This window comes from Podarcis liolepis (genome assembly GCF_965112155.1).
Source record: "Podarcis liolepis genome assembly, chromosome: 13".
In the NCBI taxonomy this organism is placed as follows: Eukaryota; Metazoa; Chordata; class Lepidosauria; order Squamata; family Lacertidae; genus Podarcis; species Podarcis liolepis.
The window spans coordinates 16,879,957-16,899,375 of record NC_139573.1 but is presented as its reverse complement, the minus strand read 5'-3'; the positions used below and the strand labels follow the sequence as shown (position 1 = coordinate 16,899,375).

Sequence of the window (19,419 nt, the reverse complement as noted above, 5' to 3'; positions counted from 1 at the left end):
TCAGACCATCCACTATTTTGCTATTTTGCAGGTGGGATTCAGGTGCACCCTGGCAAATTCAAGTTGCACAGTTAAAGTGGATTTTGCACCCTTGCACAACAGACCCACTTGTTTAAAAAGGGGTAGTAATGGGAAAATGTGATGGAAAGTGTGGAATAACACTTGTTTGATGTGACTTCATACAATCTCCCTGCAAACAAGTTGGAATGGATTATCCATAAACAGCCAACGTCATATAATCTTACCACAGACTTTGTGCAAACCAATGAGGATGAATGCTCAATAAACAGGTTGTCTGGAGAAAGTGTCTTAAATTTGAGAGGCTCTGTCTTTCATCTCCAGTCTATATGGGAGTTGTGAGTAGGGAGAGCACTGTTGTACATGGGTCCTGCTTGTGAGCTTCCCATAGTCATTTGATTGGCCCCTGTGAGAAGTTGGACTAGATGAGCCTGATACGGCAGTTCTTCTGATTTGTTTCACCACTAGATGGGGAACAGAGCATAGCATTGTAAATGTGGCCAAGAGCATCCTATACAGTCATTCCTTACTTCTTGGCAGACTCTGATGGCTTGTATCCATTACTATATAAGCACATATCAGTGCAGTACTGGAATTGCATGTTTACTTTCTGCTAGGGAGGCACACACTTTATAAGTGCATTGCTGGTGCAGTGTTCTGCTGGCTTGCAGGAAAGCCACACAGAAAAGTAAAAATTTGAGAAATCCAAAGCCACCAAGTTATTTTCAGTTCTGTTTCTTTTTCAGAGGGGAAAAGGGCTGGTGGGGAAATTGAAATATTTGTAGCATCCCTTTGACTATCTCGGATACATCTCTTTGGTTCAGAAGCAATATGTAAAGTAGACCTTCCCTGATATTATCATGCAATGAAAAGAGAAACTTAATTTTTGGCATGCAGAAACTCTATTTTTGTGCAGAGTGTATACATTCAGTATGCATTCTAAGGAAGTCTCTTTCTGTGCTCCAATCTTTTAGATCTGCATTGAGGATACTCTGACGCCTGTCACCTTGCGGCTCAATTTCAGCCTCGTAGGGAAGCCCATTGCTAAAGCCCCCACACTACAGCCCATCCTGAGCAAAGACTCAGAAAAGAACCACACAGCACTGGTGAGTAATTCAGTCCCAAGTCTTTTTATTACAATATGAGAGTCAGCAACATTATAGCAGGATTCCTAGTTAAGGATGGGGAAGAAATTCAGTTCTGTTTGCATTGAAAGGCAAATCTGCCTAATTCACACTTTCTGAAACAATTCATGAATGGAAACATAGTCATCCTTCAAAATTCCACACTTCTCCAGATTTTCCATGTAGTTCTCCAGCCATATTTTGCCCCCCCCCGAAAAATGCAAATACTTGGGTAAAGGAATCATAAAAATTCATACATTTGTGAAAATAACATACAAACCTGTGTTATATTAGGCGAAATTGTTTGCATTAATTTGTATATTAGGATAAATTCACACTAACTGCTGATAAGGCAGGCAAACTGAAGTGGAAATATGAAGAACTGAACTTTTGACTGGAAAAATGAGAAACTGAAAGACCAATTTGCATATCCCTGCTCCTTGTTGAGTGAGCCCACTGTATTATGGTCCTCATGGCGCCTTCCCCCAGCTTACTGCTCCTAGGTGCCACTGACACCCTCATCTAGACAACCTTGTGGCCTTGAGCTATTGTGTAAGCACAGTGGGGGGTGGGTGGATATGGTTTGTCATGTGTAAATGAACAATGTAAAAGAGGTGGTGATTGTGGGGGTGAAACACAGGAGAGGGAAAGGCTTGGCTGGACCTGAGTAGAGGTCATCCACCAAGGAACTGGGTTCCATCATTAGTTTTTGGTGCTTAATTCTTCTCTCCACTAAAAATTTCTGTGCCTACAAAAGTAAAATGTTGTGACCTGCATGCTTTTACAGCTCCACTTTGAGAAAAATTGTGGCACGGATGGGAAATGTGAAGACCGTTTAGAAGCTTCATTTAATTTCTCAGGGTAGGAAAATATTTGCTCTCTCTATTTCTGTTTTGCCTCTCCCTTATCTTCAATATATCTACTGTAGTTTTCTGGGCATCAGGACTCAAAAAAATTAATTTCTCTGTCTCATGGTTTTGTTACTGTGATAGGGATATTCCCTCCCCCCCAATAGTTACAGGATACACAGACCTGCCATTTCTCACCTACGAGTGAGTTATTTCTCCAGTCAGTCACTAGATTTATATTCTGCCTTACCATTACCAGGTTGATTTTAACACAACTTTCACACCCACCTTTCACATTGGTAACTGGCGGCCTTGTACCCAGTATTGCTCAGAAATTCTAAGAAAATAAATCAGTGCCCATGAAGTGGGATGAGATGAAACATTTAGTATGTTTGCTCAATATTTGGTGTTTGCAAACTTTAATGCATGCCCTCTTATTGTATTGGTTTTATTTTTGTTGTTCAAATCGAGTGGACTACATAGGAGAATTGCCTCCAGACTGTCAGTATTTTGTGGGAGGAGTTCAAGCACATACTGGATAGAAATTGAGATTGGTGCAATTAATGTCAATTAAAATGCTCTGGTGCAACAAATCTACTTAACATCTCCCCCCCCCCCCAAAAAAAACCCCACAACCTTATGCAGTCAGGAAGGAAATGGGGAAATGCACTATTAAAGTGTGGGTAAAATGAATTATTAGTGGGAAGACAAATAAGTCAGGGATGAATTCAGAATCAGTGCTCATTATTGTATAACTTCCCTACAAACACTGGGTTCTCAGGGTCGTTAGGAGGAGCCTAAATCTCTTGGATATTTGAAAATCTCTATGTATCTGACACCTCTAATCCTGCACACACCCCTCTTTTCTACACACAGCTTGGACATTGTAGTTGTAGGTCTGACTGGTGAATTCAATGTAACAGCTTCCATCCAGAATCATGGAGAGGACTCTTACAGCACCACACTGAGCTTTTTCTACCCTGCAGGGTTATCCTACCGCAAGGTCACTTTACCACAGGTGAGCAGAGCAGTAGGGATGCAGGCATGGGGAAGAGCAGGGTCAGTGAGCAGGTGGAGGGATGGGGGCTGCTTGGGAATTATTGTCAGGATCCATTCATAAATGATGAATTCCCCACCCTCTCTCAGCTCAGCAGGAGGGTCGTGAGTGTTAAATGCCATTCAGTTACTGCGTCTGAAGAAGATGTCAGCAGGAACACCACCTGCAATGTCAATCACCCAATTTTCTACAGTAAAGCAAAGGTATATTATATTCTTTGAATTCAATGCCACAAGATGTGTTCATAAGTGCTACCTTAAGGCTAACTGTCACATTGAGAGAAACAAACAAAAACAAAACAGGTGTCCTTCTGGAATTGTAGCATGTCAGAGGACATTGCATGATTAAATGCTCCCTCTAAGTCTAAGCTCAACTGCCTGTGGAAAGTTAGCATGTTAAGGGAAAGGGTTGTTGCCTAACCACCTGTCAGCAGACAAATGCTGACTCCCTCAGCCTGAAAGCGGAGTTAAGCGCCACACCTCATAGTCGAATTTGACTAGGCTTAACCGCCCTGGGGTCCTTTACCGTTACCTGATGCACTAGTCTATGTGCAGGGAGTTGTTTTTTGTTCAGTGTGAAAAGAACGGCCTGATTCTCTTAAAAGAGAGATTGAAATGTCATTGAAGATGATTTTAATAATTGCCCCCCCAAAAAGGAAAAAAGAAGTATTTTTAACTCAATATTGCTACCCCTCCGACAAACCCTCCAACCTGAAAATCAGATCCAATAAATAAAACTTACTGCTGCTTTGCAAAAAAGTAGAGGCAAACGAAGGTCATAGAACAGCATGAGTGGTACACTGAGTCATAGGTTCAATCTTCAGCATATATTTTTATTATTGTTGTTGTGGTGATGGTTGTTATCAGTATATTCCACCTTTTGTCTCCAAAGAGGTCATGGTGCCATGTACACTTCTCCCCTTCTTGATTTTATCTTTACAACAATCCTGTGAAGTACCGTAGTTTAGGCTGGAAGAGCAGTGATTGGCCAGTGGGCTTCATGGCTGAGTGGGGATTTGACCCCTGGTCTGCCAGGTCCTAGTCCAGCACTATAACCACTACACCATGCTGGCAGCAGGATAGGGTGAATAAATCTCCCCCTCAGAAGCTGCTGCCAGTCAGAGTAGGCAAGATTAGCCTAGATGTGTCGGTGGTCTCAAAGTATTGCAGGTTCATGTGTTAAGGGCAGTCCAGGTATAGACTACCTTCTCTAAGGAAAGCCCTCCATACATATAAACCTTCACATGTAGAAATAAGAAATCATATCATATGTTGGTGTATTGCAGGTTATCTTCATTGCCACATTTGACGTTTCCCCAGATGCTGATCTAGGGGACACTCTGCGGATCATGGCCAGTGCCAACAGGTGATGTTCACAGTTTTGCAGCTTTATGTGGCCTAATGTGGACTCCATGTTTCTTATAATGTAAGGGGCACGTTGGGTTTGGAGGGGAGAGAGAGAAGTGTGAAACAGATCTGGCTGCATTGTGACAGGGCAGTGGTGCTCGATGTAGTACATGATGGAAACACTAATATGAAGCAGAGCATGATGAAATAGTGCATGATGTTCAAGTCCTTAAACAAAAAACTAACATATCTGTTGTCTTCCACTTGCCCAGTGACAACGGTGGCAACATCACCAAGGATATGGTTCACGAAGCGGAGTTGCCTGTCAAATATGCTGTGTATATCATTGTCACAGCGTAAGTAACTATGGATGTTTCAGGGGTAAAGCGGTGCTTGTAGAGTGCCCTCTAATAGAGCTAACCCTGATTCCTACTCACAAGGATATTACCTCTGAGATATCCCTTTCCCATCACCATCCTAGCCTGGTCCCTTTTCTCACGGATGTTCATTTCTCTTTCATCTTCACAGCATTGAGGAGTCAACCAAGTACATTAACTTCACAGCTGGCCAAGAGGATGCAAGCAAGAACGTGGAACATCGATATGAGGTGAAGGGCAAAGGGGATGGCAAAGGGTGGCTGGTGGTTGGTAGGAAGAGGAAAATGGTACAGGCAAGGAGAGAATAATAAGGGAATGATGGGCAAGAATGAGGTCTCAACAAAAGCTTTAAAAGTGAGGTTACTTGAAACCAGGATTTCTGTAGACTTATATTAGTTTTATATTCGTTTAGCTTGCCATAATAATCCAGGGCATTGTAGTTTGAGGTGCTTCTGGTCTGTCACTATTTTTGAGTGAGATTCAGTCATATACTGGCAAATTTAACTTGCTTAATGAAAGTTGATTTGGGGTTCTTGTGCAACAAACCTGCTTCTTCCCCAAATCAGACTTGGTGCAAACCAGTCAGGACGAATGCTAAATAAACAGACTACCTGGAAATGACTTTGGTTGGGGTACTGAGAATTCCCTGCAGAAGAAGCTGCTTGGAAAAGGGCACTGGGTCCTCTCCCCTGTCAGCCATATGCTTAATTAGTCTTCTGACCACTAATTAAGCTTTAACTCTGCCCCCAAACTAATTTGGGACTAGATCTGGTGTGGTCCATGGGTTGACCCAGGGTGGCTGTGCCTGATGGGGACACAGGGAGAATGGGAGGGAGCTGGGCACTGCCCGTGTTTCAAATGGTACTGAGTGGGGTGGAAGATCATGGAACTTTGAAGTGTCAGGCATAGCCCTACTGGCTTTAGCCCAAACGTAGCAGAGTTTTCCTGCACAGCGAAGAAGCTAGTCGCGGCGGTAATGACTAGTCAGCTAGACTCAGAATAACTATTTACAGGATTTATTAAAAGGAAAAATAAAACCAGCAGAGTTTCTGCATACAAATAAAAGCAAAATAAATCCTCTCTTTCTTTCTCTCTCTCTCTCTCTCATAACCATACACAGCACTTCTAACTCCTAACACACCTAACACACCTAACTGTGCTAGCATTCCCAGATAACAGAGTTGAGTGCTGGTCGTTAACCAATCAGAGTAAGTAGTTTCTAGGTCAAGCAGACCTTGGCTTTCTGCCAAGAGTAAATTGACACTGCCTTGAGTTAATTGTTAGAAGCCAGAATCTGCAAGTTCCCACAAAATCAATTAACAGAAACTGAACAGAAGAAGACATCCAGGACCCATGGTGTGTTCTGTCTGCCTTGAACAGTGTCTATTTCACTTTCAGGTGAAAAATCTCCGTCAACGAAATGTCCCCATCTCTGTGACATTTCAGATCCCTGTAAAACTGAAAGGGATCCAGGTGTGGAATGTGTCTCAGGTTGTCTCTTCCCAGGTATAATTATCTGCTCATTCTCTAACCACCCCAATGTATAATACCCCTAATCTCTAATGAAGTGCCTCTGCTCACCTATTTATCTTGTTGGGGAAATAGGTAAAGCATGCCATGTCCTACTCCCAGCCTGCCAGATGTGGGGCTGGCTTGAACCTAGGACCTCCAAGAAGGAAGGTTGATTATTTAAACTGTCTCTTTTCCCACATTCTCAGTTTGCCAAGTGTGTCTTGGAGAAAGAAAGTGCTGGCACCAAAGATTTTCCAGTGACAAAAGACCTCCCCCTTCTGGTGAGTTTAGCATACTGCAGCCTCTCCCCAGGATCACCTACATCTGTTGTATATAAAAGAACACAAGAAGAGCCCTGCCAGATCAGATCACTGGCCCCTTCCATCCAGCTAATGCCTGTTCTCAAAGTAGCCAGCTAATGCCTGTGGGAAGCCCAAAAGCAGGACTTGAAGCTCCTAGCTATCTAGAGCTAGTGTGATGTTGTGTTTAGATGGGTTTAACTAGGGCTAGGGAAGTCTGGATTCAGATCCTCACTCAGCCATGAAACTTTCTGAATGATCTTGGGCCAGCTACTCTCTTTCAGTCTAACCTGCCTCACAGAACTGTTGGGATGATAACAGGAGTGGAGAGACAACTCCTTGGAGGAAGCCCTGTTCAGGGAAGTTTTTAATGTATGATATTTTAGTGTTTTTTGGTTTCTATGGAAGCCGCCCAGAGTGGCTGTGGAAACCCAGCCAGATGGGCGGGGTACAAATAATAAATTATTATTATTATTGAAGCATATTATAATAACAGCAGAGACCATCCTCGGAACTATGGTGGCTAGAAACTTCTTTAATAAAAAGAAAGTAGATGTTTTCAGGATGTTGAATTGCCATGCTCCATGCTGGCTGAAGATATATCTGCTCAGCAGTGAGTTTTCCCTTTGGCCTTGCTCACCCCAGCTTATCTTTCCACCTCTCTCAGGACTGCTCTGTAGCCTCCTGCAAGATAATCCGTTGTGACATTTTGTCACTGAAGACACGGGAGCCACTGGAATTCAGGATCAAGGGGGATGTCGGTTTCCAGTGGGCATCTCAGGTATAGAGGTTGCCATTGATGGGTATTATATTGAGGTTTTTTTAAAACAACAACAACAACAACAACAAAACAATTTTTTTTTGTGACCTGCAAAATGTTAATTTGCTCTGCTGGTCAGCAACTTGTCAGTGCCTGACAAGGGATTCCCCTCTCTCAGAAGGAATTGCTCTCTCTTCCCCAGATCCAGCAGAAGAAAGTTGTCTTGGTGAGCATGGCCCAGATTTCCTATGATGAGAAAAAATACACACAGAAGGAAGGCTTTGCACAGGCCCAGGTAATGGGGGGAAGGGGCAGTGGTGCACTTAGTTGATTTTAGGACTCCCTCAGATAACCTGCTTATTCATCCTTCATTCTGATTTGCTTGCACAAAGCTTATGCAGTGGTTAGGCACTGAACAGTTGAGAGTTAGACAGTGGTTTTACCGAACATTTGTGATATGGCAAGTATTCATGCTGCATTGATCCTGATTTGCTTTTGGAGTGTTTATGCATCTTCCCAGTAATCAGTTGTTTGCCCAACACTTTCCAATGCAGTTCCCTATCACTTTCCAAACCACAAAAAGTCCAGTATTTTTTTGAAGTGGATTTGTTGTGCTAGGGCAACAAAACCCTTTAATCCACTTCAGTTGTGCAAACCTTACATTTTGGTATGTGTTTTAATCCCTCCTGCAAAATACTGGCCATCTTTAGACATCTTTAGACTCTGAACTATAAGGATATGATGCTGCTTTCAGGGCAGGGGGAGCACCAGCATCACCCAGTGCTTATAGCTGGGGTCTAAACTCCTGGGTTTTTCTGCCAGAGATGTCTACCGTTGTACTAAGGGAGGGAGGGAGCTAGAGCAGAAAACTGGCAGCTGGACCTCTGGCCTCCCACTCACCCCAGCACTTGGGTTAGAGGATGACATCAGGATATCTTGGTTAGTCTGGTTCTGTTCACTTTCTTCCCACCCAGGTGCAGACCATGGTGGAACGAATAGAGCTCTACAACTACCTGCCTGCGATCATTGGCAGTGCCATTGCGGGGCTTGTCCTTCTTGCTGTCATTGCTGCAGTCCTCTACAAGGTGAGGCAGAGTTGCAGGGGGAATCTAATGAAAAGCGAAGGAGGGCTTAATCCAGACGTGGGGAAGGTTTGTAAGGCTTCTGAATTTGGTCTGTGAGGCCATTTTCGGCAAACCACACCCACCTGACATAAGATGTCAGGTTCACATATGTGTCATATTTATTTGTTTATACTGCAATTTCATTAAAAAAAGTGAGGTGGTTTACAATGTGTGTGTGTATGTACACACACTTTTAAAAAAGGAAAACCACAGGTCATCAACTAACTTTTACAGAATATGTTTTTCTTAATTGTCTGCATAAGCCTGGTGGCAAAGAAAAGCATTCAGCAAATCTTTAAAGGTTAAGAAAGAAGGTGCCTGTCAAATTTCTACTGGGCTGGGCTGATGACACTACTCAATTTAACACTGAATCAGGTGAGCCTCACCAGCTTGGGGGACAACCAACAATGTGGCAACCAGCAATGTGGTGCCCACAGGCATCTACAGAAGCCTTCCCTAATTCCAAAATGATCTGCTATGCCTGCCCACCCCCACTGAAATTAGGCTTAAAAACAGCAGTTTAGTATAGCCAATAGAGTAGATTGTGGTGTGTGTGTGTGTGTGTGTGCAGCCCATGACAGTTTCTTTCATTTGTAAAGGTCCCAAAAGGCTGGTGATGCCTGCATTTCTGTTTGTGAAGTGACAACAAAAAGCATGTGCTTCTTGAGCATGTTCAGAGTGCTTTCCTCTCCTCACTGGGGTAATCCTAGGTGGGTGGGAGGCAAATGGCTTCTGCTGCAATCAAAGGGTATGATTTCCATGCCATAATCTCAGAAATAAAGCACTATATTTCTAGAAGAGTGAAATGTAACATTATTATTCTCTTTCACTTGCTCCCTGCTCCTTTCTTTCCTTCTAGGTTGGGTTCTTCAAGCGCCAATATAAGCAGATGCTTACTGAGGCTGGGGCTGGTGATGAAGCTGCAGATCCCACCTCACAACCCAGCCCTCAAGACCTAGACACCTCTTCTCCCAGCAAAGACACTGTCTACTAATAAACCTCCTGTTCCTCTGCGGCTTTTCGATACTCTGGGGAAGGTAACCCTCAAAAGCCCATTTTAAGGACATAAGAAGAGCCTTCCAGGACCTGACCAAATGTCTAGTTTCCCACAGTGGTCATCCAGATGCTTCTGAGACAAACAGGTCTTGGAGGCAATAGATTTCCCCCCATTGTTGCTCCCTAGTGACTGGGATTCAGAGGATCCATTGCAGCTCTTTGATAACCTTATTTCCTGTGAATCCTCCCCCTCCTTTAAAAGACATCTAAGCTCTTGACAATCATCATGTCTTGTGACATTTCTCCTTAACCAAACAGATTCTTCTTTTACCCCTTCAGCAGACTGGATACAAAAAAGGACCACAGTATTACAGTTTATCCCCAGCATAATGTGCCACATTTCTAGCACAAATTTACACCTAATTCTGTGGGCTGATAGAATTGGAAGGCGACTTCAATTGTGCTGCAAAAATGTCATTGAGGATGTCAAACTAGGATTCTCTTGAACAATTTTTCATCCAAAGCCTATTGAAAGGGGAGTAATGGAGTCTTCAGTGTCCTTGATAGCATGTTTTCATTTAGGCAGTACAATGATTAAGGGAATTGAAAGCAGTGGTTGTATTTGAAGCTGAGAAATATTATGCTGGTACTGTGGGTTTTTGAGGGGAAAAGTAAGAGATAGTGGTGTGGACAATTAGAGTTGAGGGAGAAACTTGGTTTGGTTTGCTGTTTCATGTGAACCTACCGTATTTTTCGCCCTATAGGACGCACTTTTTCCCCTCCAAAAATGAAGGGGGAAAGTGTGTGCGTCCTATGGGGCGAATGCAGGCTTTTGCTGAAGCCTGGAGAGCGACCTCGCGCAGCTCTCCCACGGCTTGGGGAGGGGTGCCTGCACCCGAAGCCTGGGGGCGTGCTGAGCTAAGTGCCCCCAGGCTTCGGGCTTAGCGCAGCTCTCTACAAGCCGTGGGAGGGCTGCATGACTTCGCGCAGCTCTTCCAGGGCTAGCGGAGAGCTTGCCTGCACCCAGAAGCTTGGGGCGCGCTGAGCTCAGCACGCCCCAAGCTTTGGGCTTCGTGCAGCTCTCCCACGGCTAGCAGATAGCAGCCTGTTCTGGGGGCTGGGGTTAGGGGAAGCTCGGGCTTCCCCTGCCCCAGCCCCGCACCTGGAGGGGAAATAATTTTTCCCCCTTTATTCCCCCCCCCAAAAAACTAGGTGCATCCTATGGGCCGGTGCGCCCTATGGGGCGAAAAATTCGGTAATTCAGTTTCTGAAACAATGCATGAATCACAGCACAGCTAGCCTTCAAAATTTGCCCTTCCCCGAATTTTGTGATATAGTCTTCTGACTAAAAAAAGTGTGGATTATAGGAAAGCATGTAGCAAATGCATATACTAATGAAATAATATGTAAAATATATGGGGAAACTGCTTGCAAAAATATATAGTAGGGGAAATTTGGATTAAAATGCTGATGAATTTCCATGAGGACTGTCTTTTAAAAATTACTGCAAAGTGATGTGGAAGTGTGGCAAATTTAACAACTTGAATTGTATTGTTTTTGTGTACAATTGTTGTAAACAACTTTATTTTTTATAAATAGCAGTATCAAATTATTTTTATAAGTAAAAAAGAAGAAACTGAAGAGAAATCAAAATTGACAGATTTGTCAACCCCTAGAGACAACCTTACACAAAACGGAAGCATTCAGCAGTGTGAAAAAGAGAAATACATCTCAAAATGCTAAAATAAGGTAATTAAAAACTGATTTGAAAAAACAACAAACAAACTTGGAAAATCACCCCCTCCCCATTGTTTCCAGTTTTATTAAACTCTAGCCCACAGAAGTTTACGTTGTTATGTGTTAGTCTTTAAGATGCCACACACTGTTTCTGTTGCAACAGAATATTGCAACAGGGATATTGCCATGGGACTATGCTACAGGGTTGTAGAGAAATATATTTCAAAGATGATAGAAAGGATGCTTTTTTTTTTTTATTGCCCCATGTGTTTTGGCTCAAATACCTTCCTTTCTTCCTTCTTTCCTTTTTTTAAAGGTTACATTTAAAGCAAAAGGTTGGTTACTTTAAAATGTTCATTTATTTAGAAGAACTATCCAGTGGTTTTATGGTGGAATCTAGATTTACGGTAGTTGTGTTCTCGTGACCATTACCAGAAGAGTGTCACTTGTTAAAGAGTGAGGATGGCATCAGAGCTTGGGTGGTAGAGTACGGTGGGGTGGGTGAGCTGGTACCTTGGTAACAGGAGGGCATTCTTTGGAACTGGGTGGGTTGTGGATGAGTTGCCATCATGCAGGGATGTCACTGCATGTTTGTCATGGACTGGCTAAATGCAGAGGAGTGGTGGGAGGCCATTTGGAAGAGTTCCTGTGATCCCTGGGTCTGAGCTGTTTTGGTTTCTTTGAATAAAGTTGCACCTTTTCATTTCATGGTGTCACATAGCTGTGTAATATGCACTGAATCCGACTGTCAATACTTGATGCTCTTTACTGATGTAGAAGTCACATAGTTGGCAGTGAAGAGAGATCTGAAGGCAGGAATGGGATAAGTCTGGGTTCTTAAAGGTTTAGAAAAAGGGAGAGCTAGGCTCTGGTGGACAACTAAAAGCAAAGCATAGTAGGGAAATAAATCTGTCAAAGTGAGGAAGCCCATGCTCAGCCAGCCTAGATGGAAGTAACAGTGTTTAGGGAAACATGTCAGAATTCTGCAAAAAATGTCATACTATCTCAAACACCAAATTTCAATTTGATATAAGACTTAAGTTAAATTTCAGCACGTACTTTGTCATATGTTACTTATAATGTGTCCTAGTAGCCCCATTCTTATCTTATTAACACAACTAGAGTATTCCATGCTAGACACCCTCTGAAGACTGGGCAGTCTGCATTTGCTTTGAGTATAGCTATAAATAGACGCCAGGAATCCAAGGGTGGGGAGAAGAGGTTGGTTGGTTCCTGGGCCTCAAGCCAAGGGTATTGAGACCTTGGTCTTTAAACATGTGTTAGTCGATGGCCTTCCTGGATAATATTCAAGCTGGGCTATGTTTGTCTCTCAGATTGATTGGCCAAGCATGGTCAGATGGGCATAACTGTCAGGTCTGGAAAAGGGGAGGAGAGGGCTGTGGTGTAGGGAGTGTGCAGGAAGGCCTTAAACACAGGAGAGTGAAGAGAGACCAACCAGCCCGACGAGGAGAGACCTTTATTGTTGACAACCTCAGACGTCCTTGGCTTCACACATGATTCCCTGGTTGAGGGCCACACGACTGCTGGCCCAGGGACGAAATCTTGCCACAGCAGCTGCTAGTGGGCACCACGGTGATGGGTCAGGTGGTAAGTGAATTCAGTAAAAGACAAGGCCAATAGCATAAATTGTTTAGCAGCACCATGTTCTTAGGTCACGATTGCTACCTATTTATTCTTTCTTTTATCTTAATGGTTATGTATTAGCATATGCCTTTTGGATTGGGGTCCCTATGAGGTTTGGTGAAGTTTCTGTCCTAGGAAGCTAAGTACATATTAAAGTGACGGCATCTTCCACTATCTAGTTCTATAAGTGCCCCTTTCTCTACACCCCCCCCGGCCAATTAACTGAAATGTACTACCCCATTGCTTTCCCTCTGGGTTTGTGCTCTTGGAAAGATGCCGGTGTTTTGGTATCTGATCTGTTTTCCACAAAAAAGGACAGCAAAGAAAGGGACCTTGAGAATGACCTTATTTGTCTGTTAGAGGGCACAGTGCAACAGTAGATCATAGAGTAGGTACTGGGCAGAGGGTACTTGCCCCCTGAGAATCAAAATGTGCCAGTGGCTCAGGATAACACAAGGAGGCACTGTGTTGCTCCAAGGAAGTGGATGCCACAACACCATACCAATGCCATCTGCTGCAGTTTATGCTTTGCATGTGGGATTATCCTGTCTTTCCTATTTGTGATGCAGTGAGAACATGGAAAATCTTGTCCTTTGTGGTGGCACTTCCTGGAGTGGGTGTCTGCATGTTGAATGTCTATCTGCAACAAGCAAATCACCCGCATGAACCACCTGAGTTCATCCCATATCATCACCTGCGCCTCCGATCAAAGGTAAGAATTAAGCAGGAGAGTTCTGATAATGGATTAGGGAGAATCATTTTCCAAAACAGATAGGTCAAGCTATGGGGCTTGGGATATTGCTACTCAAAGGATACCATGTGAATTATTGTTTAGTCTTTTAAAATGTTGGCTGAGTTTGGTTTTTATTCTGTGCTTTTAGTTGTCTGCTATTTTACATCATACTGTGCTAGCTGCTTAAAAAAATATCATTGTAATGATTTTCTTCATTATATTAAGGGGTATGCAATTTAAAAAAATAAATAGATGGAAGGGGGTACTGGCAATCTAGCCCTCAGTTCTCTTTCTCTCTCCTTTTTCAGCCTTTCCCCTGGGGTGATGGAAACCACACCTTCTTTCATAACCCTCACACCAACCCACTACCCACAGGTTATGAAGGAAGCAGCCACCACTGAACCACTGCCATTCTTTCTTACGGGGGGACAGGGAGGCATATATCCCTGTATAACTTTATTACTGCTTTGAGACAGGTTTCCAGGGATAATAAAATCACATTTTGATGGATGGAGCACTTTCTTGGTATTTCAAATTGTATTGTATTGGAGGAAGTTTGGGGGAATGTGGGGGGGGGGGAAGTGTTGTTCTTCTGCCAAATTTTCAGGGAAAAGAGGTCAGTTGGGAAACAGTTGATGCCTAGTGCTTTAGATGATAGCTTTCAGCCAGGGCTGCTGAGGTTAGCCTTGAGATGTTCAACCCCACCCCTGAAGAAGTCCTGATAGCCAATTAACAGTGAAAAATCTGTCAGGATTGCAGCTGATCTTGCTTGCATTGCTGTGCTTCCTATGTTTACAGTTCCTAAAGACCTGGATGACTTCATGTGTATTTTGCTCAAATTTGCATCATGTAATTCTTTTTTTTTAATGTTGATAGTTATAAATTTAAATCCACATACCAAGTCCAAGATGCAGCATAACTGTGAATGAAAGAAACAACCAACCACTAGACTTCTTCAGGCAGCAGGAGGAACAATCTGATACATCTATCTCCAGTAAGGGAACATGGTCCCCAAGCAGAAAAATCCCAGCATTTCACCTAAAAGCATTTCATCTAAATGCTGTGCCTGAGATCTTAAAACCCAGGGCCAGGATTAATTTATGGGTAATAAGTGCATTTGCAGATATTTGCCCTTTTTTTTCTTCCATGATACATTTATTCAAAACCTCTCCCCTTTCTTTTTGCAAAAGCTGGGAGAATTTGGGGGTAGAGATAGTTATATCTGGAGTACAAGGGCAGGGACCAATGATTAATTGCTATGGAAGATTGAGAAGGAACTGTGCAAGACACTTATGCCTCACCCCTTGACCACCTAAATTTGGTTCAGTCTCCCTTCCAGCAGCTAAGGTGCTGCTGTTCACATTCTTTTCAGTCTGCTACGTTTATAAGGACAATAACATTTTACCACAGGTGTATTGCTGGATGTGCTACAAACATAAGGCACTCTTTCTCACACGTCTGCAACGTATGACTGAACTTCACCAGCCCATAGACATAGGGATTAGAAGCAAGGTCCCTAGCTTTCAAAGCCATGATAGGCATATTTTCCTGCATAAAAAGCACTTTTTTGTAGGACACTGTGTATGTCAGGAGTGGGGAACCTGTGGTCCTCCACCTGGCGTTACACTCCAACTCCCATCAGGGAGCTATTCAGCAACAGCTAGAGGACCACAAGTTGTCCATTCCTGGTACAGGCATTTCTCCACTTATGCATGTTTGACTTGTGCATGAACATGTGAAGTTTCGGGAAACAATTAAATTAATTAATCTAAACTGCAAAAATGTGTGAACAGGGCAAAAATGGCCTGAAAAGAACAGAAAAACTGCAAAAATGGCACGAAAATAGTGGGAAAATAGCTAGTAATTCCATAAGCCCTTGCACTGATCTTTGAGGCCTTGGAGAATTGGAGTTTGAGAAAGGAGGTTTGGAGGGAGTAATTTTCATGGCTTTTTAGTGGAGTTCCGCTTTTTAGATGCTGTTTCCCACTACACATGATTTCACGTACAGTGGACGCTCGGGTTGCGAACGTGATCCATGAAGAATGTACATTCGCAACCCGCAGTGTTCACAACCCGCGTCTGCCTGTCTGCAGTACTTCCAGGTTTCAGCGGTCTACAACCTGAAAAAACGCAACCTGAAGCGGCTGTAACCCGAGGTATGACTGTATATACATGCACGGTACCTGGGAATGTAACCCCTATGTAAGTGGGGAGACGCCTGCATAGGTTATCACCTGTAATGATGTCACATGTACATATTTATCTGTGTGCACACATACATACCCCCCAACATAACTCAGCATGTGAGCAACTGTGATACATGTGACGGTCATTTTCTACCATGAAACTTCTTTCTATTTAAGGAAACTGCAATCTATGAAGCAGACCTTAGTTATGTTCCGGAGCAATTATCTCATCTTGTTCAGTCCATTTGATTATTGTGGGCATACTATAAGATAACCTATAGAAGGCATGGGTTGTGGGATTGGCTATCCTTTAGTAGCAGCAGAACTGGGGCCAGCACCACTGTCTTGTTGTGGGGATCCCGCCACCTCACCATCTCCTGCCTCCATCATTTGTTTGTACTGTCGTTTGAAGAAGCCAACCTGGAAAGAAGGGAAGAAACACACACAGAGAGAAAATTCAGATGAAGGGTTTTCTCATCCTGGGGGTAATGAGTAAATGGCATCAGAATAATCAATGAAACAAGTATAGACTACGTTTGTACACTGGGCACCCCCACTTAGGTGTGGCAGCTTTCTGCCCCAGCCATCTCCCTACTTGTGTGTGTTTGATGTGGGCCAAAGTTACTCCCAAAGGCCCTCCCCTCACTTATAAGCATACTTCTAAATGTCAGTCCTCACCTTGTAAAGAACAACAGCAATCAGGGCAAGAAGAATGAGTCCCCCCACACTGCTGCCAATGATAACAGGAAGGTAGTTGTAAGGCTCCAGGAATTCCACCACAGTATTCGCCTACAGGGTAAGAGGGGAAAAACTGAGAGGGAGAACCTGGTGACGTCATGCACTAGGGTTAATTCATTTGAACCGTGCCTCATCCAGAGCTACAAAAGGTAGCCTGGAATGCTAACTCCTTCCCAGCTCCTTCTAGACAACATCTGGAGATGTCCTGGCTCCTAGCTATGGCCTATGGGCAGTGTGTCTCCTTTTGACCCATCATTACCTGATTCTGTGGAAGGCCCTCTTTCTGGGTATATATTTTCTCATCATAAGAAATCCTTGCTGAGCTCACCAGGGTCACTTTCTTCTGCTGGGTCTGAAAGACAGAGACAAACCCTCTCAGAGGTGGGAAAGGTATTCACCTGAAAGATTTCACCAAGAAGGGATCCAAAAGGAGTAACTGGCTCATATATATATATATATATATATATATATATATATATATATATATGAAGTTCCTTTGTTGGTATAGAGATGTAACTGACTGTGAGCATATCTACTATACAGCAACTTAAATTATTTGTATAATGTATTGTCATAAGGTCCCCCAAAGAATCCTAGGAACTGTCATTTGGTGAGGGTTCTGTTGAGAAGTCTGGTCACCAATGAAGAAGAGTTCCTGGGGTTCATAGAATGGCTGCACCCAAAGATGCAGCTGGTTTGGGTGTGCTGCACAGAAGCATGTTAACATCTTACATGACCTTCCCACCCCTGCACCAACAAAGCCCCAGCAGTGGCCTTCATACCTGGGAGACCCATTGGAATCCCATCTTCCCCTTGATGCTGAACTCCAGTGGTTGCTTCTGCCCCAGGGATGGAATGTTGCACCGGATCGTTTTACAGACGGCCACAGAGCAGTCCTGGAAGGAGGTGCAAGGATATCCTCAGATAAAGTGTTGATGCTGAGTATAGCTACCCCTTAACCTAAAGGGGTCCCCAAAGTCACCCAGTCCAGGTGCTTCTGAAATAAGGGGATGTACTTTACAGTGGGGATGTACTCACCAGAATGGAATTCTTTCTTAGTTCTGCCACAAAATCTTTGGCCCCTTGGGTGTCTGCTTCAGGGGCACACTGAGCTAGGTGGTTCATCTAGGGAAAGGGAAAGCAAATTTCATATATGTAAGGGGCTAAGAATAGCCATCACAGAAGCCTTTCACTTGTAATTCATGTATTTCCACACTGTTTGTCTAAACAAGTATGCTAGTTCAAGGCTCAGGGCACATGCAGAATATCTCTTAACACAGGTTAGGTAGCATGGTTCAACTGTACTGAGAATGACAGTGGGAAGAGGCGTGTTAAGCAGCAATGGAAGTCTGACACTGTTCATGCTTATGAGTAGAGGGCAGATTTTAATTCTTTTGTTGTGACCATGGAACCAGCAGGTAGGGAAGAACATAAAACTTGCTCTCACGAATCAGATAAAAGGAACAGCAGGTCCAGCAATGGCCAGTCAGGTACTTTTAGGAAACTCACAAGTAGACCGTGATGGAAACAGCCATCCACTGTTGTTTGTCCCAGCACCTGTTAGTCAGCAACATTGCCTCTGAACCTGGAGGATCCATTCTCCACTCATGGCCAGCAGCCATTGATAGGGCTATCCTCCATAATTTTGTCTAATTTGCCTCTATTTACTTATAGAATAGCCTGGAGAGGTTCTCAAAATGGCTTTAAAAAGATTCTCTGATTAAATCTCACTCAAATCTAGCAAAGGAACCGAATAGGCAGGATTGAAACTGGGAGGGGCTTCATTCATACAAAAGGAGCTTGCTGAATGAGCCCTGCCGCTAGAACATGGAGAAGGAGATGGCCCACTCTGGATATACACTCCTCTATTGAAAGAGAGCCATAAATTGATGTGGTATGTGGAGGGGTATTTTCTTTGTCCCCCTTGAATTTCCAGCCAATCAATTTTATTGCGTAACCCAAGTTCTAGTATTACGAAGGTTGAAAAATTTCTGGTTGTATACTATTGCTACACCAGTACTTAATTCAGTCCTATTAACAAAAAAGAAATCATATTTGGTCTCAGAAGGATATACCTCAGGAAGGATGTCCGCGGATGCATTCCACACCCATGTCCCATTCAGTTGCACAGGGAACTTAAACGTGATTGAGACAGGAACCTTTCGTGTATATGTGTTCTTCACCTAAACAAGAAGAAGATCCTGTATAAATGTGACAGGAGCCCAACAATCAGCCCATTGCTATCACTAACCAAGATATATTTCCCCCATTCCACAATAAGGATGGAAGGGAAATTCAATTCAATATGCATTTAAAGTCAAATCTACCTAAGATAATAATAATAATAATAATAATAATAATAATAATAATAATAATAATAATTTTATTATTTATACCCTGCCCATCTGGCTGGGGAAACTCTGGGCAGCTTGTAGTACATATAAAAACACACAGTAGTAAAACCTCAAACATGAAAACACATTTGTACTTTCTGAAGCAATGTGCAAAATGAAACAGTCATCCTTTGAAATGCACACTTCTCCAAATTTTGAGATGCAGTTCTCCAGCCAAATGCATATATAAATACTAGGGTAATGCGCGCGTGTGCGCGCACACGCGCACACACACAGAATAATGTACCAAAATGCATTTTATTCAGGAAGATTGCTTTGCAAAAATGTGTAAATTAGGTAAAATTGTATACGGCATGTATATTGGGAGAAATTTGCACTAAAATGCTGGTGAATTTTCATGAGAACTTTTCTTTTTTTTAAGCAAACTGATGTGGAAATGTGGAGAACTGAAGACTGGAAATTTGAGAAACTGATAGAAACCAAATGTGACATATTTTCCCATCCCCATCCTACAAATGATTGTTGTACTGCCAAGCCCTTCTCGCCTACTATATGGCTCAAGCAGT

The 19,419-nt window shown here is 43.1% G+C and overlaps 3 protein-coding genes across 8 annotated transcripts in view; 2 read left to right on the top strand and 1 right to left on the bottom strand.

Moving 5' to 3' along the window:
- LOC310691221 (integrin alpha-X-like) overlaps positions 1 to 11,906 on the top strand; it is a 33,194-nt gene extending 21,288 nt beyond the window's left edge. For 4 of the 5 annotated variants that reach the window (XM_083470875.1, XM_083470877.1, XM_083470879.1 and 1 more), the window contains 14 exons: positions 993 to 1,124; positions 1,930 to 2,003; positions 2,867 to 3,008; positions 3,137 to 3,250; positions 4,333 to 4,412; positions 4,666 to 4,749; positions 4,922 to 5,000; positions 6,169 to 6,276; positions 6,489 to 6,563; positions 7,249 to 7,362; positions 7,544 to 7,636; positions 8,316 to 8,426; positions 9,325 to 9,502; positions 11,061 to 11,906. In XM_083470875.1, coding sequence (XP_083327001.1) covers positions 993 to 1,124; positions 1,930 to 2,003; positions 2,867 to 3,008; positions 3,137 to 3,250; positions 4,333 to 4,412; positions 4,666 to 4,749; positions 4,922 to 5,000; positions 6,169 to 6,276; positions 6,489 to 6,563; positions 7,249 to 7,362; positions 7,544 to 7,636; positions 8,316 to 8,426; positions 9,325 to 9,459 — 1,341 coding nt within the window. In that variant the 3' untranslated portion in view covers positions 9,460 to 9,502; positions 11,061 to 11,906. The remainder of the gene's footprint in view (positions 1 to 992; positions 1,125 to 1,929; positions 2,004 to 2,866; positions 3,009 to 3,136; positions 3,251 to 4,332; positions 4,413 to 4,665; positions 4,750 to 4,921; positions 5,001 to 6,168; positions 6,277 to 6,488; positions 6,564 to 7,248; positions 7,363 to 7,543; positions 7,637 to 8,315; positions 8,427 to 9,324; positions 9,503 to 11,060) is intronic. The other variant, XM_083470876.1, reaches the window with a different exon arrangement.
- Positions 11,907 to 12,586: 680 nt separating this feature from the next.
- COX6A2 (cytochrome c oxidase subunit 6A2) lies at positions 12,587 to 14,092 on the top strand. Its single transcript, XM_083470887.1, has 3 exons — positions 12,587 to 12,806; positions 13,412 to 13,554; positions 13,884 to 14,092. The coding sequence occupies exons 1-3, from the start codon at positions 12,713 to 12,715 to the stop codon at positions 13,974 to 13,976; spliced, it is 330 nt and encodes a 109-aa protein (XP_083327013.1). The 5' UTR covers positions 12,587 to 12,712; the 3' UTR covers positions 13,977 to 14,092.
- Positions 14,093 to 14,414: 322 nt separating this feature from the next.
- Positions 14,415 to 19,419, bottom strand: part of LOC310691222 (integrin alpha-X-like) — a 38,770-nt gene continuing 33,765 nt past the window's right edge. For both annotated transcript variants that reach the window (XM_083470880.1, XM_083470881.1), the window contains 6 exons: positions 18,575 to 18,682; positions 17,538 to 17,624; positions 17,282 to 17,395; positions 16,759 to 16,851; positions 16,440 to 16,550; positions 14,415 to 16,181 (listed from right to left, as the gene is read on the bottom strand). In XM_083470880.1, coding sequence (XP_083327006.1) covers positions 16,065 to 16,181; positions 16,440 to 16,550; positions 16,759 to 16,851; positions 17,282 to 17,395; positions 17,538 to 17,624; positions 18,575 to 18,682 — 630 coding nt within the window. In that variant the 3' untranslated portion in view covers positions 14,415 to 16,064. The remainder of the gene's footprint in view (positions 16,182 to 16,439; positions 16,551 to 16,758; positions 16,852 to 17,281; positions 17,396 to 17,537; positions 17,625 to 18,574; positions 18,683 to 19,419) is intronic.